Source organism: Dermacentor andersoni, chromosome 6, assembly GCF_023375885.2.
Source record: "Dermacentor andersoni chromosome 6, qqDerAnde1_hic_scaffold, whole genome shotgun sequence".
NCBI classification, from domain to species: Eukaryota; Metazoa; Arthropoda; class Arachnida; order Ixodida; family Ixodidae; genus Dermacentor; species Dermacentor andersoni.
The window spans coordinates 178104308-178121364 of NC_092819.1; the positions used below are offsets into that span (position 1 = coordinate 178104308).

General features: G+C 44.9%; 1 protein-coding gene across 1 annotated transcript; it reads left to right on the plus strand.

Annotated features, from left to right (window-relative positions):
* The first annotated feature begins 4900 nt into the window (after positions 1 to 4900).
* On the plus strand, positions 4901 to 5989 carry LOC140218863 (uncharacterized). The gene has a single exon (XM_072288570.1). The coding sequence runs from the start codon at positions 4924 to 4926 to the stop codon at positions 5872 to 5874; it is 951 nt and encodes a 316-aa protein (XP_072144671.1). The 5' UTR covers positions 4901 to 4923; the 3' UTR covers positions 5875 to 5989.
* Positions 5990 to 17057: the final 11068 nt, after the last annotated feature.

The following is a 17057-nucleotide window of genomic DNA, read 5'->3' on the forward strand; positions in this document are numbered from 1 at the left end:
GAAAAGCATATTCTAAAATTCAAAATAACAGCCTGCACAGAAAGCACGACGCATGTGAAACCTTTATATTGCAGAGCTAAACTATGAGCATCTGTGGAAGATTGGAGGCCCTATTTTGAGCACGCACACTTATGCAGGACCGTGACAACAACAGCCAAAGATAAATTTTTCAACCATGACATTTCAGACATGCTTAGCAATGAAACAAAAATTTAGGAAACCCAAATTATTTATCAAACTTGACGGTACCATTATCTAAGGATGGTAACATTCTTTCTCCGGCACGTGTTGCCATTGAATTCAAAAAGTTTTTTTCATCCGTTTTCACGGATGAGACTCCTGTACCTAGTAGCTCTCAGGCCCCTATTTTGCATTCAAGAATGCACAACATTGATTTCGCTTCTGAAGTAGTACAGTCCTGTATCGATTGTCTTCCAACTAACTCTGCTCCTGGTCGTGATGGCATCTGCCCTAAACTTCTTAAGATATCCAAACCTGCAATATGTCACATTTTAGCCAAGCTTTTTCAGCAATGTATTGACACGGGATGCGTCCCAAATGAATGGAAAGCAGCTTGCATAATTCTTATACTTAAATCTGGTGATTCCTCTAACCAGTCAAATTACAGACCAATTTCTTTAACCAGCATGTGCTGCAAACTTCTCGAACACATCATTCTGCTCTAATAAGGTTTCTTAGAGAACATAACTTTTTCTTTATCAATCGGCATGGACTTTTACACGATTCATTTGAATTAATTACTTGCATAACTCCACTCATTCTCTTTATCGAACCGATGTAATATCTGTAGACTTCGCGAAGGCTTTTGACAAGGTTCCTCAATTCTGGCTTATTCATAAACTGTCAGATCTTAACATGTGAGAATAACTAGGTGGACTCCCAACTTTTTAACTAACCGGTAGCAATCAGTTTTCAAATTTGTCTCCATTAAATCATGTCAAATCTGGAGTACCGCAAGGTTCCATGTTCAGGCCTATTTTGTTTTTAGATTAAATTAACGATATTAGTAATGGTAGGCGTTTCATAGACTATTTGCTGATGATTGCGTGATCTACTAACCCTGAGGATACCTGCTACCTTCTATCTTACCTAGACAATCTCTGTAAGTGGGGCAGTAAGCAAGTGGAAACTAACATTAATATAACAAAAGCTATCAGATTCGGGACTACAGCTAAACCCGTGTTATGCAATTACATAATTATAAAACTTGCCCGTAGCCTCTGTATTCACAATATCTGGGTGTTCATTTGTCATCCGATCTGTCATGGAACACTTGCGTAGATGTGATTTTCACTAGTCTTTTAGTTTAGCGTCTTTATGGTCCTCCCCGCTCCAAGTTGCCTTGCTAAGCCACATGGTGGAGCGGTGGGTGATTGCACGTTTTAGTTGTATGTCTAGCCTAGCTAAAGCAGAGGGATGGATGGATAGGTGCTGCAAGTGTCCTCTTTGAAAAGAGGTGTGGGTTGCGCCATGAAGCTCTTGTATTGCCTAATGTTCTACCTATGTTAACAAAGAAAAAAAAACCCACGATGAATTCAGATAACCAAACTTTCTGAACTTGGTTTTTGCAAGCCACTGTTGTTTGTTGTTTCCCTACTTTTTGTCCACCAATCTTCCATTTGCCGCTTACCAATCTTTACTGCATACATTTTTACTTTCCCCCTGCTCTTGCTGAACCCAAGGGCTTCAAGCAGGCCAGTTGTGCCTAAATCTACTGCCGGGGAGATATTTCACATTCTAGTAAAACATGCTCTATTGTTTCCCTAGCTTTACCGCAGCAAGCACGTGCTTCTGCTTCCTTCTTATATCTTGCTGTATAAGTGAGTGTTCTAAGGCATCCTGAGCTCGTTTGAGAAAGTAATAAGCTTCCCTTTGAGTTATAATACATTGTTTCTTTCCCGATATCGTTATTTCCTCTTGAGTAGTTACTCATAGCAGGTTTATTTTTCATTGCCGCCACCCATGAGATTATCTCGGCCTCTCTGGCTTTCCGCTTGATGTTCCTTTCGTATTTGCAGTGCCTTCTGGCCGAATTCAGGGTAATGAAACAAAATAAAAGCACCTATAAGTAAAACTTATAAGTAAAACTTTTATAAGTAAAACGAATACATATAGCTTATCTGTCCACAAAGCATCTCAACGTGAACTTGTAATGCGTTACCGGTCCATTTTATCCATGGGAAAATAAAGCCCCATCTTGGGGAATGCCACGTGATAGCCAGAGAGCTTGCATTTTGCATCCAATCTGATCCTTTCTGACGCTAACGTGCTGCACAGCACGCATCACATACTCCCGCGCTGCGAGGTTTTCAAATGGGTCAGCATGCGCACCTTCTAGCAGACATAAGTCTTCGTCTGTGCAAATCTATCTTGTAAACAGCAAGGCAGGCAAGGTGCCAGGGTGGGTGTGTGCATCGACCATCCTTGCTAGGAAAAAATGGCAGCAACCTTCTACTCAGGCAGCTTGTAAGCGGACCGTGTTTCTGACTTCGCCAGCTCGCTTGCAGCTAAGCGGAGTGCGCATGTGCATTCGCGCTTCCGCTCCGCTCAGCTGCTTAGCGGAGTGTAAAAACGGCAAACTAGAACACTCTACTAAAGCAACCAGATCACTTGGCTTCATAAGGCACTACTTGCACTTGGCTAACTCCGAGACGAAATTTCTAGCTTACACCACCTTAGATTTGCTCTAAAATCGAATATGCCTTCTTAATTTTGGAATCCACAGATGAGGCCTACCTCGAACACAAGCTAGTCTCTGCAAAATAACGTTGCTCGCTTCATCACAAGAAACTACTTGCATACATCTAGAGTTATGGAAATCAAATATTAAATTAATTTAGCTCCTCTCAATATACGCAGGCTTCTGACACTATTGTACTTCTTTCATGAACTTTACTCCAATTGGTTGTCCCACGTTACTCTAAATATCAGACTAGCTTGTGACATGTGTCTTGACGGCTTGATCACCAACTTAAAATCGCACCCATCTTCGCCCACACTAATCCGTTTTCCCACTCACCTCTCCTCCTCGCTATCTGTCACGACTCATTTGTACATAATTTGAAGTTGTTCCTAGAAATCTGAACTACCTCTTACCTTGCTGTTCTGTTCCAGTTGCATTTCTTGATGTTCTTATTTAATATGCAATTTTGCTTTCCTGTTTAGTGATGTATACTTTCATTTTTTTCCATTGTTTTGTAATGTAAAACAGCTCATTGTGATAAGTCAAGTATTTTAGGAACCTTGAACCTTGTCATAACTGTTTTTTCACACATTGTACATACCCTGTAATAAGTCGTTTTCTTGCACTAATTCATGTTCCAATTCATATTTCTTGTTTAGTTGTGTACTTTTGGTATTTTTTGCTCCTTTCATTGTAATCCCTGTAAGAGTTGTGTCTCCCATGAAAAAAGGGGTACCTGGCCCATACCATCGTCCGACTCATTCATGCTAAGGATGTTGTTGAAGGGAGAACTTGTTCTCATTAAGAACGAGGAGTAGGGGATTTATTTACAATATCTACATGAAGGGTGGAGAACACTACATCTGATCAGTCTAGCATGACTGAAATGCACACTGAACAGCCGAAAATGTCTGCTTAAACACTCTCTGTCCTTTCCCTGGCCTAGATCCCTAGGCCAGGGAAAGCTGCCATCCAACCTTCATCCAATCAAAGCGTCCAAAGTCGAGGGCGAAGGTTCACACACTCTCTTGCACTTTTGTTTTACTGAACACACCAAAACGAGCTGGGCCTCATAGACAGGTGTTGTCACGCTTGACTCAAGCTGGCACGTCTTGGTTCCTGAGCTGACTCTGCAGTTAGCTGCTGTATCTGTCATGACCGTGACTATTACCAGAGTACATGGGGGAGCGCCATAGAACAAACATTTCCAGGCGTTTTCTTGCTCCAATTGGTCCCTGAAGGTGACAGCGAACCAGCTAACAATCCTGTCCACCAAACGTGTCTAGCCTTACTGGCTCCGAAGGGCTATTCGAAGGGGGCGTGTTGTTGGCTTCACGAAGCGATTCATTGCAGCAAAGCCAGAAGGTCACTATCCCCGCTGGCAAATCGTAACATCCCCCACCCCTATGCCTCTTGCGCTCTTTAGGGTACTTGAACAAAAAAGACCGTTATGGAAGTTGTTTTGACCGGTATAAAGAGCAGCGTGGCAGTAACACAGACTGCTGCAGACGGCGCCGCCAGGTGTGCTGACGACGTTCTGATCATTATAAGTTGCTACTGCGCTTTAGTGCCTTATCCATTCACGTCAAACCATTATGAGCCGCGTGGGCCACATCTTGAACGCCGTGTCCTCGTCGCTTTGCCTTGAAGAGCGGGCCCATATCTTGAAAGCGATCTGCGAAATGGGCAGGGTGCGGTGAGTGCGGAGAGATTTGTGAGCGCTGCTTCGATGTCGTGGTAGCGACAGGCAGAACAAAGGTAAAGCTACTCGCTGCTGCATGCTCTATCTATATTGTATGCACTTTTCACTTTGTTGAGTGCTTGAAGGCTGTTCACCTCCGCCGTGGGTCGGCCCAGTATTGCACTATCTCTGGGATCGGCCCAAATTTTTATCTTGCATGATGGACATTTAGTAAGCATAGAAATGCTTACACATTTAAGAAAATGTTAACACCCAGAACCAGCCAATTAGTACCATGCCAGTATGTTGCAAATACTTTTATTTGAGTAGGTAGAAAGCCTTTGTAAACAATTTGTTGTATACTGATTTCGCGCGTCACACTACGTTTTCATGATAATCGCTTATCGGCCACGCAAGCAGCAGTCGGCAGATCACATGTTCATCACCCTATAAAAAGGGCACGGCATCAATAAACGTTGTCTGTTCCACCCTGGCGTCCGGCTGATACGCTACAGTTGGCGACGAGGAAGCGGCCGCGATGGCCGTCGGCAGGATCGGCGAGTATCATCTCGGCACAAACGCGTCATGGGACGAATACGTCGAGAGGCTAGAAATGTTCTGCGAAGCTAACAAGATAGCGAAAGAAGAACAGAAAAGAGCCGTCCTGCTGAGTTGTTGCGGCGAAGAAGCGTACGGGCTCATCGTGACTCTGGTGAAGCCAGCAAGACCGACAACAGCAACCTACGAGGAAATTAAGACGGCGGTTCGCAAGCACCTGCATCCAAGGCCTTCAGAGCTATACGCAAGGTTTTTGTTCTACAAGAGAAACCAGGCAGCCGAGGAATCAGTTGCGGACTACGTCACGGCGCTTCGGAAGCTAGCCGAAGACTGCCGTTTTGGCGACGTGCAGCTCCCGATGGACATCATGATGCGAGATCGTTTCGTATGCGGCCTCCAGAACGAAGCAGTTCAACAGCGACTTCTCGCAGAACACGACCTTACGTTCAACGTTGCGTACGACATGGCCGCGACCGCAGAAGCGACAGCCAAGCAACAACGAGACATACGGATGCACGGCCGAGACGAGGCGAAGGACTGCCAGGGCATGATACAAGCAACCCGCACAAAGCAAGACGCCACGGCAGAGGGATCTAGTTGCTACCGTTGCAACGGTAAGCACGCTCCGCATTTATGCAGTTTTAGAAAAGCGGCATGCTTCAAATGCAAAAGGGTTGGACATATTGCGAGGGCTTGTCGTTCAAAAGACGAAAGTAGAGCGGCCCGGAAGACGCCTGAGCAAAAGAGGAAAGTTGAAAAGAGCAAGGGCGTGTACGAAATGAGTGCATTGTTTTCACTTTGCGAAGTGAATGAGCAAGAACAGAAGTTTATGGTTAAAGTACAGATACAAGGACAAGAAGTCCCGATGGAGGTTGATTCCGGAGCATCGTGCTCAATTGTGAGTGAAGATACATTTAGAGTAATCGATTGAAGTCGGGGTGAAATACCACTACAAGATTCTGGAACAACTCTCGTAACCTGGTCAAAGGAGGCGTTACCACTGCTGGGTCGAGCAACCGTCTTGGTAGAATTCAAGGGCCGGAAGGCAAAGCTGCCATTGGTAGTAAAGAATCGAGGCAACAGCCTGATTGGGCGAAACTGGTTTAGGCCGTTAGGCATTTGCTTGCGGGGAATCGAGCAAGTAAACGTGGAAGACGTGCCCTCACGATTTTCCGAGGTGTTTCGCAGGGACCTTCCTGGCTTCAACGGACCACGAATTCACATCGAACTGAAGGACGACGCTCAACCAGTGTTTCTCAAACGTCGACCAGTTCCACTGGCCCTCAAGGTCGACGTGGGCAAGGAAGTGGATCGCTTGGTGCAACAAGGGATATGGGAACCCGTCGCGTACTCCAACTGGGCCACGCCACTGGTAGTGGTAAGAAAAGAAGACGGAACTTTACGCCTGTGCGGTGACTACCGTAGCACCGTAAACAAAGCTATTAAATGCAGCGGGTATCCTTTGCCCACTACCGCTGAAATGCTCGCAGCTCTGGGTTCAAGCAAATTTTTTACAAAGCTAGATCTAGCTCAAGCTTATCAACAGCTAACGCTAGACGACGAATCGGCTGAAGTGCTCACAGTTAACACGATAAAGGGGCTGTACAAAGTCAAACGGCTGCCGTTTGGAATTTCGGTGGCGCCATGGGTATTTCAACGTGTCATTGATACGCTGTTAGCAGGCATTCCCGGCGTGAAAGCCTATCTTGATGATATCTTGATTTCTGGCCGTAACGCGGAAGAGCACGCCGAGAGATTAGAAACCGTGCTATCGCGTCTGCAGAATGCGCAGTTAAGAGTAAACAAAGACAAGTGCGAATTCAACAAGCCGAGCATTGAATTCTTGGGTCACAGGATTGACGCCACGGGAATACATCCGAGCCGAAGCAAGACTGACGCCATCCATAAAGCGCCCGCACCCACAAGCAAAAAGGAGCTGCAAGCGTTCTGGGGTTACTAAATTTTTACAGCAGTTTTCTCAAGGGCAAGACTGAAGTGGCAGAACCCCTCTATCGACTGCTCGACCATGACCACGAATGGAAGTGGACAGGTGAGCACCAACGTGCGTTTGAGAGACTAAAAAAATTGCTTAGCTCCGACTTTGTACTTGTGCCCTATGACACCAAGCTTCCTTTATTTTGTGCTGCGACGCATCTCCTGTGGGAGTGGGGGCAGTGCTAGCCCATCATACGACTGATGGGAAGGAACAGCCCATAGCGTATGCTTCCCGGACGCTTGGAGCCAGTGAACGTAACTATGCTCAGATTGATAAAGAGGGCTTAGCTGTTGTCTTTGGCGTGAAACGGTTCCACCAGTACCTTGCTGGGCGAGAATTTACGGTCATAACGGACCACAAGCCATTACTGGGCCTGTTTAACACGGACAAGAGGGTGCCTGAAGTTGTGTCGCCCAGAATGCTCCGTTGGATTTTATGTTTGTCTGCGTATAACTACAGCCTTCAATACAGGCGAGGCCAAGAAAACTCCAACGCCGACGCACTCAGTCGTCTGCCAGCTCCGGGAGACGAAGACGAGCCACAGCCACCTGGGAACGTGCTCCTGTTGGAAGCGGTCGAGTGCGCACCGCTGCAGGCGGCAGACATCGCTGCGCTGATCAAGAAGGACAAAGTATTATCCATGGTAAAGGAATGGATCCTTAGTGGCTGGCCGTCAACACAACTGGACAGCAAGTTCGCGCCTTACGAGGTGAGGAAGACTGAGTTGTCGTTGCATCGTGACTGCATACTGTGGGGGAATCGCGTTGTAATTCCTAACGCAGCAAGAGAAAGTGTGCTTCAACTCCTACATGTAAATCACCCTGGGATGAGTGCCATGAAAGCGTTAGCTAGAGGGCTCATGTGGTGGCCGAAAATGGACCACGAAATTGAAGAGTTTGTACGACACTGTCAGCCATGTCAGAGTAACCAGCAAAGCGATCCCAAGGTTCCAGTGCATTTTTGGATCAAGCCAGATCAACCTTGGAGTCGCCTACACATTGATTTCGCTGGTCCAGTTAATGGAGAAGTATTTTTAATCGTGGTAGACGCGTACAGCAACTGGGCTGAGGTCGAAATCATGTCATCCATGAAAGCTACAGCTGTCGTCACCAGCTTAAGGAAGATGTTTGCGACACACGGTGTGCCAGACGTTATCGTTTCGGATAATGGCACAGCATTCACTAGCTCGGAGTTGCAAACGTTTTTAAAGTGCAATGGTGTGCGTGCTATTTTCACTGCTCCTTACAATCCCGCCAGTAATGGTAGGGCGGAGAGAATGGTGCGAGAAGTTAAAGAAGCATTACAGAAGCAACAGGAAGGTTCAACGCAGTGCAAGATTTCGCGGTTCCTGTTTAAACAGCACACGACGCCGCATTCGGTCACGGGGAAATCTCCGGCCGAACTAATGTTCGGACGAAGGCGGAGGACAGCCTTGGACAGACTTCATCCGGACCGGCAACACGCGCCGGAACCGCAACGACCGGAGATTAAGAGGTTCCACGTCTGTGACGCGGTCTATGCTAAAAGCTTTTGTCCAGGTCCAAGGTGGAAGGCGGCCAGGGTTGTGGCAGTGCGAGGCCCGGTGTCGTACATCGTCCAGCTGGACAACGGCGAACGCCATCATAGGCACCGGAACCAGTTGAGGAGCGCCTGGACGAGGTTCGAAGCCGATCCAGTCTCAACTGCAGACTACCACGTCAGGCTGCCTCCTACAGCCAGACGACCACAACAGCTGCCAGTCCGCACGGAAGCAGCCGCAGGGGCAAGTCCAGGCCAAGCTACCCAAGGCCTGGTCGAGACGCGAAGATCAACACGCGTTAGACGGCCTATCGCACGTTATGGCATTGATGACTAACCAGACATATTGCAGTTGTGTAACGAATCTTAGGGGAAAGGAATGTTGTATACTGATATCGCGTGTCACACTACGTTTTCATGATAATCGCTTATCGGCCACGCAAGCAGCAGTCGGCAGATCACATGTTCATCACCCTATGAAAAGGGCACGGCATCAATAAACGTTGTCTGTTCCACCCTGGCGTCCGGCTGATACGCTACACAATTAAATCAAAATTTTGTTGGCTAATCAAAGCAGCTGTGTGCCTAGGCGTCGGAGAGGCAAGAAGTTACAACTGCACTAGAACAATTTGCTCTGTCACACATAACAAAAGAAGTGAAGGTGAATGTCTTATGTGCATTGCAAATGACACATGTGCTTTCATATGCACAATGGCATATGCACAAGTGTATTACACCCGATAACAATGCAAGAAGCTCGACAAGAGACTGCCGCGAGGCTATGAACGGCATCCACAAGGAGGTGCCATAGCACAAATGGACGCAAAGATGGCAGTGGTGGACACAAACAACATTGCTACCATTCCATGCACTCAATTTTGTTACGAGGTGGTTTGCTGGCCTCTGCAAATAGATATGAGTCGATTCATCAGGTAACTGTCGCTTTAGTTGCCGATACCCAACCGACCTGACGAAGCAGTGCTGATTAGGGCCAATGGTCAGGGTAGTGTGCCATGAAATTAGCTTTTCGTGATTGTGATATGGGCTGCCAGCAATCGCAGGAAGCTTGGTGTTAATATATTGGTACGATTGGCTAATTGGCGATTGTTTCCGAGATCATTCATACGGGTTTTTGATAACCGATGAAGCACTGCTGTATGAGTCCACAAGATTAACAGCAGATCTGCTTTCCATGTGAAGCTTTCATCACTTTAACTTGTATATTATTCTACTATATGCAGGGCTCGCAAACCATATACTATATTTTCCGGACAATAATTTGAACCGGGCACAAGTAACCTCCCCCTCTTTTCACAAGTCAGCAACTATCACAAGTGTGCACAGAAGTTAGTTCCTGTACTTAAAAGATCACAAATTGCCATACAGTTCTGAACCACGTGCAAGAACACATGTATGCAATGCAAACTGTGTGCCTTCCAGTGGTCAATGGGTCTTATCTTAGCGCATGCCATTGTGCTTGCTATGAATGTTGCTTTTGTCACCATACCCAGTTAGCATTGCATATAGTAATTGCGTCGATTGGTGTTGACAGCCAGGACGAAGCTTTTACTGAGAGAGGCATGCCTGATAATAAGATCGTGGTATCGGCATGTAAAAACCCAGATTTGTTTTATTTGTGTTCTTGATTGGAGACAAACCAAGTGCCCTTGAAATGCTGCATGCAATGCATTGACCTCGGGCAATCTATTGCATTACTGCAAATATTACTCAATATTTGAAAAGTCTAGTAGATGATTCATCTCAAACTGAATTACTTGCACATTCGCTATTTGGTTCCTATATTTAAGTCTTGTCACACCTCTGCTGAAAACGCTGCATTGCCCTGAAAGCGTGAAAATACCGCACCTTTGCGCAGTTAGCGTAGCCAGGTTTCAGGCAAGTTGAATTGTAGCTAAATGGTGTAAATGGTGCAGTAGAACCACCACTAAGCATGTGTTGGAAGTCCAGTGCTTAAGTTAGAATAAACCACCCGGTTATATTTTTTCACAGCTACAAGTAAACAAAAGCTGAAGCGGCCTTCAAGTGTTCAGTGTGGAAAAAGATGTTTGGCGGCAATGGCTGTGACTGAAGACAACACAGGTGTGTATGTGGTTTTCCAATTCAAGCACAGAGGTGGCGACTTTGAACTGGGTCGTGTTTTTCTAAGCCGGAAAGAGCTGCTATTGCTGGTAAGAAACCGCTTTTGCTCTGCTTTATAATACATAAAGAGTGGTTGTTGAGTTTTCAACATCCCAAATACACGGCAATACTCATGCCAGACCATGCAATGAACTTGGAGCACAAGTTAGTGCATTTGAAATTCATAGTGTCCACATAATTCGAGGCCACCTTGACAGACTGTAGGGCATTATAGTTAATGACATCATAAACACGTTTATCATTTTGCTACATTGTATCAGTGCCTGAAGGGTTCAGAGAGAGAGAGAAAAAAGGGAACCGTTCTCCAATTTCACTGCGGTGACAACTACCTTGGCACATCCAGCGGCCTTTATTTGACCTATATGGCTATTCTTATTGCAGGCAACGACTTTAGTTATTTTATACTTGTTTGCATCCCTCCATGTACCAAGCAGGAAGGTGTAGTGCCTCCTGGTGCACTGTAGGCCACACAGCAGACTGTGGCTTTTTCTCTTTCTGCTTTATTTTTCAGGCTTGCAGTTAAATGGATTGGTATGACTTATGATCCTAGTGGGATTCAATGTCTCAAAATAGCAGTAAGCTGGAATAATTTCCACTTGGGATTACTTAAGGTGCATTGTACATAATTATGTCTGAAATTTTGCCTAAACTGAAGTGCAAGTATTACAGACATCGATGAAACTGCGACCTCTCGCCACTACTGTAGGTCATCCACAGCAGATGTGCTTTCCATGTGAAACTTTCATCAGATCAAGTTGTATTTTACTCTACTATATGTAGGGCTCACAAACCATGTGCCATATTTTCTGGACTATAATTTGAACTGTTGTACAAGTCACCCCCTTCCCCCCCTCTTTTCCCAACTTTCAAAGAAAAAATATGTGTATATAACTCATTGTATAAGATGCATCTATTTTAACTTGGGTCAGCATCCTGAAATGCAATTGTGCATGTTTGTACACTTATCCTAAAATGTCGTACTTACCCATTTCAGGGCACTAAACTTCAGTAGAAAAAAATTTTATGAGCCGCACATTCTAGCAGACAAAATAAACTGCAAGTACATTGCTGGAGAAAAAGAATGGCTCATGTTGATCTTGCATATATAAATTACACTGTTGTATAAAACGCTTGGACGAAAATTAAAAGAAAATGGTGGCACCTATGGTTTGGAAAATGCGGTACCTAAATATTTTATATTTTGAATGCTCATGAATCAGCTATGTGAATGAAACATGATTGGAACGATGACGATAATTAGCCTTAGACATGAACTCGTAAAACAGCTTCAAGTGTCCAGTCAGTACTCTACTTGACTTAAATAATACCTTTAACTCAAAAACCCACATGGCTGCATAGCCTTCAAAGCATACGTTCACAGGTGTGTCTGCTCTGTAAATATGGATGAATGACTGATAAATCAACTATATAAGTATTTGCTGAAAGCATTAATTGACAATTTCTATATTGACATTAATCAAATTATGTGCGCCAATGCAGTCAGTATCAGTGATGTTTATATTTAAGTTAATCTAGAAATGCTGCACATGTTTTCGATTGCCGACTCTGTTTTGCCCTTCTATGGTGGCATGCCACTATGGAAGTGGCAATATCTTATGCCATGGAATGTAATTGGAAAATGAAGTTCTAACTGAAGGATAGAAATTGTAAATATTGGCAATATTTAGTAAAGGAAATAAACGTGGAAGACATTTTTGCCCTGGGTAGGATCTGAACCACAATCTTCACATGTCCAGTCCAGTGCAATGCTTTCACAATGGTTAGGTAATGTCTTTTGTGCAAACACAGTTACCAACAGTGAAGGATGAAATTGGCAGCCTAGCTGTAAACTTGGTACACACAATAAATTTCTTCACTTACGCACCTGATAACACTGGTGCAGATAATCCCTATGACGGTTTAATAATGACACCAAGCATTGAAACACTTAAATATGTAATCTTGCCTCTTCAAATGTAATGTAATCGTGTAGTGTAATTCAGAAATGTAATCTTGTCTCTTCAGCAGCTAAAGGCTGCATAGCACCATGTCCTTGCAAATAGCTGACCTAAAAAGAAAAAAAATTGCGACAGCTTGAACTATTTAACACACACCATTGCAAAAGGTTTTGTAAGTCAATGTAACTCATTATTCAATTAAAGGAATTCTATATAAGGATATTAAAAATGTTCATCAGTGCCCATTTCACTTCCTTGCGTGCTCGGTAATTTTTACTTATGCTTCAACTAATATACACTTTCTCTCTACTCTCTCAAGACAAGCTGCGAGAAGGCGTGTCCATGGATGCAGTACTGGATAATGTGCGGTCCAACGTGGATGAGACATTCCACCGCATTAACCTGTTAAGCAAGCAGGATCTCCACAACATAATGAGGGATGCCGGAGTCTCAAAGCCCGAGCGGCTGCATGATAATGACTATGTGAGCGTGCAGCTCTGGGTTGAGAGGATGCATAGTGAAAAGAAGAACCCATTGCTCTTCTTTAAACACCAAGGACAACCTGACAAAAAGTGACATTTTTCTAGAGAAAAAATGAGGACCTTTTGGATGACAGAGATTTTATGCTAGTCATCATGACCACACCACAACAGGAGCTTCTCAAGAGGCTTGGAACTGATTGTGTATGTGTTGATGGAACACATGGAACAGCAGGTGAGCACTACTATGTAAATGCATTAATAATAAAAGCAAAAAAGAGGGAATGCTGTCTGAGAATAATTGCAATAGATATGATGAGTACTATTCCTTCACAAATAATTTTTCTTTTATTTTTTCTCGCATTTTTTTTTCATGCAGTTCTCGATTATCAGTAACAGAGCAAGAATGAATTCAGCGCTCTGTACACTGGTGATATCATTCCATTGCTACTGTCCTCGTCACTACATGCCCTGCATATCCTGCCTGTATTGTCACCACGCAGTCATAGTAGGTCAAATAATACAGCTCTTATCACATTTGTCTTGTGGGGATGCGCGACTGTCGCACGTCCCCTGATATGTTGTTTTTCCCGCATAGCTTCCGTCTCCTGCATTGCGACTTTGCCGCGGGCCCAGGCCATGCGAGAGATGACGCGAGTGTTGCACTGCTAACGCTGCCTCACGGCAGAGTTAATTGGGGGCGCAAGGGACAACACGCTTCCTCTTTGGTTCGGGACGGCAAGCAGCACGGACGTGTAGCGCGTGCGCCGATCCATGCTTCTGCGAGACCGTCTAGTGAGGCCTCGTACGAAAGAGCCACCGTTCGCGTGACCATACGCGCAAACGACCAGGCGTTGGGATCCAGCAAGGGGCGAACATATTCGCTCGCTATCCGGTCGCGGTGAGTCGGACTTCCGCGATATGTCGCGCGCCTATCGGCATGTTTTGTGGATAGCAACTCGGCTAGCTGGCACTGATCTATGAAAGGTGCAATAAATGCCCTTGTGACTGTTTGCACTACTGTACTGTCGTTCCTTTGACCCAAGAGTACGGGATGAGAATCCCACAGTCTAGATTGCAGAAACAGTGCATTGCACTATGTATCAGTGCCTTCTATCAGAGGTACAGCTGTCTCGAAGCTGTTTTGCATCCTGAACTGTTTGCCATAGGCGAACCACTGATTACTGCTACAGTCGAAGGTGCTTTTTTGGGGGGGCGGGGGGGGGGGTTCCCTGAGGACTGCGAAAAGAAAACATTTAGCAAATGAGGCAGTCCAAAAAAAAATAAATGCATGCCTTTTACTGCCATTTAAAGGGAGGTGCTAGTCGAAAACATAACAAGAACCTACAACTATGAAAATACTCTTTTATGGTAACTTCAAATACTATATAAATCAGTTTTATAGCAAGTTGCATAGGTTTGGTTCTGTACAACGACAATGTGTAGAACGTAGGCATTCTTGCCCCCAATTTTTTATCTCTAAACTTCCATAATTGCAGACCAGTGATGGCGCATAATCCTCCAAATCAACTGTAGAATACTAAAATATGTTACCGAAATTGATACCAAAATCGTTATTCACTGTTATGTTTTAAAAAGTGCATATAAGAAGTGTTAAATTAGACCCTGTGAAACCATTTCAAAATGTTTAGGCAACCAGTAAGTGATACTCCAGATTTTATCTTAAGTATATAAGTGACGTTGAAGATCAACCCCTCAGTGGTGGTCAAGGCAGTTTAGGATTTCAAGCACAAAGTTGTCATTCTGGAGCAGTTTGGACCTATAGAAATGCACGTGTGTCGGCTGGGACTTTCAGCCGGGATCAAATTTATAGGAGTCTACTGTTCTGCAGCCACTGAGCACTGCAGCATGCCAATATTCTGCTATGTGTAGCAGGAGATACATTCTTGCTGCAAAGTCCACTGCCGTATGGTACAGTCGACTTCTGTTAATTCGACTCCGGGTAATTCAATCCTGGCCAAAGGTCTTGGCCGGCAGTCATACATATCTACAGCCCCGAATCTCTTATATTGATTGTAAGATTGGCCTTCGCGGGATAATTTGAACTTGGAACAGTGACTCGCTGTTGACCCCTATGGTGAACCCAATAGCGACCCCTTTAATGACAGCAAGTCTAACTCGGCGATGCTTAGGAAACAATGTATGCATTCAACATGTGTGATCGTGTGTCGACAACTTCCATTTATGCTTGCCCTAGGAAACTCTTCAAGCAAGAACCATATATCACAATGTTTAATTACGGTATTTACCCGATTCTAATGTGTGCCTCATATGTTAGCATTAGTAGAATGCAATAGTTGTACACTTTTCTTTTCAATGACACCCGCCGTGGTTCGAATCCCGGCCACGGCGGCCGCATTTCGATGGGGGCGAAATGCAAAAACACCCGTGTACTTAGATTTAGGTGCACGTTAAAGAACCCCAGGTGGTCGAAATTTTCAGTCCTCCACTACGGTGTCCCTCATCATCAGAAAGTGGTTTTGGCACGTAAAACTCCATAATTTAATTTTTTTTTCAATGACAGTGGTAAGGTCCCAGCCACGATTTGGTAATGCCTGCCATATGCATTCCAACCCATTCTTATTCTTAAGTAAATTTCCTTTTCATGATCAAGGTCCCTTGCGAGCAACTGCCCTAAGTAAGATTACTCCTGTACAGACTCTAGAGGCTGACTGGCGGTGTGAATTCTTGAACATTGTCTTCTGCATATTAATCTTCAAACCCACTCTAACACTTTTTGGTTGAGGTGCTCAATCACTAGTAATTTTTTCCCACTGTTGCCGAGATATTCACCATTGATCCGCACTCCGAATGTGCTGCAACTGCAGATTTGAAATGGCATTAATCAAAGCCAACACGGCCGAGTTATCTCACCACCTCGAACTGACACTCTCACACACAGATCCACTGGCCACTGTAATCATGGCGGGAACGCTAGGCCTAGGTACACCATTACGGTTCTTGCCATTTGGTGCTGTCTTTTTGATTGAAAGAATTCACCGCTGTCAGCAATAGTACCCACTCTGCCTCTGCAATCCTCGTAAAGCCCGGCGCGTTGCATATTGCTGGTCCTCGAAAGGTAGCTTTGCCTCAGCACAGTGATGCTATGCGGTGAAGTGTATGGGACGCAGCACATATATTATTATACACACGAGCACTTGTTGTCTCCCGTCACAGTGCGTACAAGCACCTATATGCCTAATAAGTGTACTGGCAGACCTTCAGAGCTTTTTCGGACGTGCCTGTGGCGATTTGGGCCCTTAAGGGCAGTAAAAGACATGCATTCATTTTTTTTCAAACATTGTAGTGGCCCCTAGGGAGTCTGAAAAATCGGACTGTACAACTGACAAAAAGGATGCTTCAAATGGTTCATGAGGCGAACACACAGCGGAACGAGGACAAGAATAGGAAGGACCATTGCATTGAATGATCAGGAAAGGAACTGTGCCACCGCCTTTTTGAAAGAGCTTGAGCTCAAAAAGCCAAGTGTTGGCTGACGCTAAGATTCAGGTTCATCATCATCATCATCAGCCTGGTTACGCCCACTGCACGGCAAAGGCCTCTCCCATACTTCTCCAACTGCCCCGGTCGAGATTCAGGTTACCCACATCCAAACCAATATAAACCCCTTAAAGCAGTGAAATGCGACACTGAGGCATTATGGGCAGGCTGAGAGTATGTCAAGACAGTTGAGGTTGACTTTCCAGTTGCTTGGAGAATCTCATATGTGACAAAGTTCGGGCATAATACCAATGAGCTTGCTATCAGTTGATACAAATAGCTCTATTTGCTTTTGTATGCATCTCTTTCTATTCGCATTTTAAAATGTTCGACTCTATTTGCCGTGAGCTAGACCACTTTTTTTTACAGTGAAGCTGTCTATGGCTAGGATCTGGCGGATCGCATCCGCGCATAGACCAACAATTTTTCATACGGTGGGCCGATCCCGAATAAAGTGCAATACCAGGCCAACCCGAGGCAA

Bases quoted from the DNA above. Each gene is read 5' to 3' on its own strand.
- LOC140218863 (XM_072288570.1), top strand. From the start codon at position 4,924: ATGGCCGTCGGCAGGATCGGCGAGTATCATCTCGGCACAAACGCGTCA.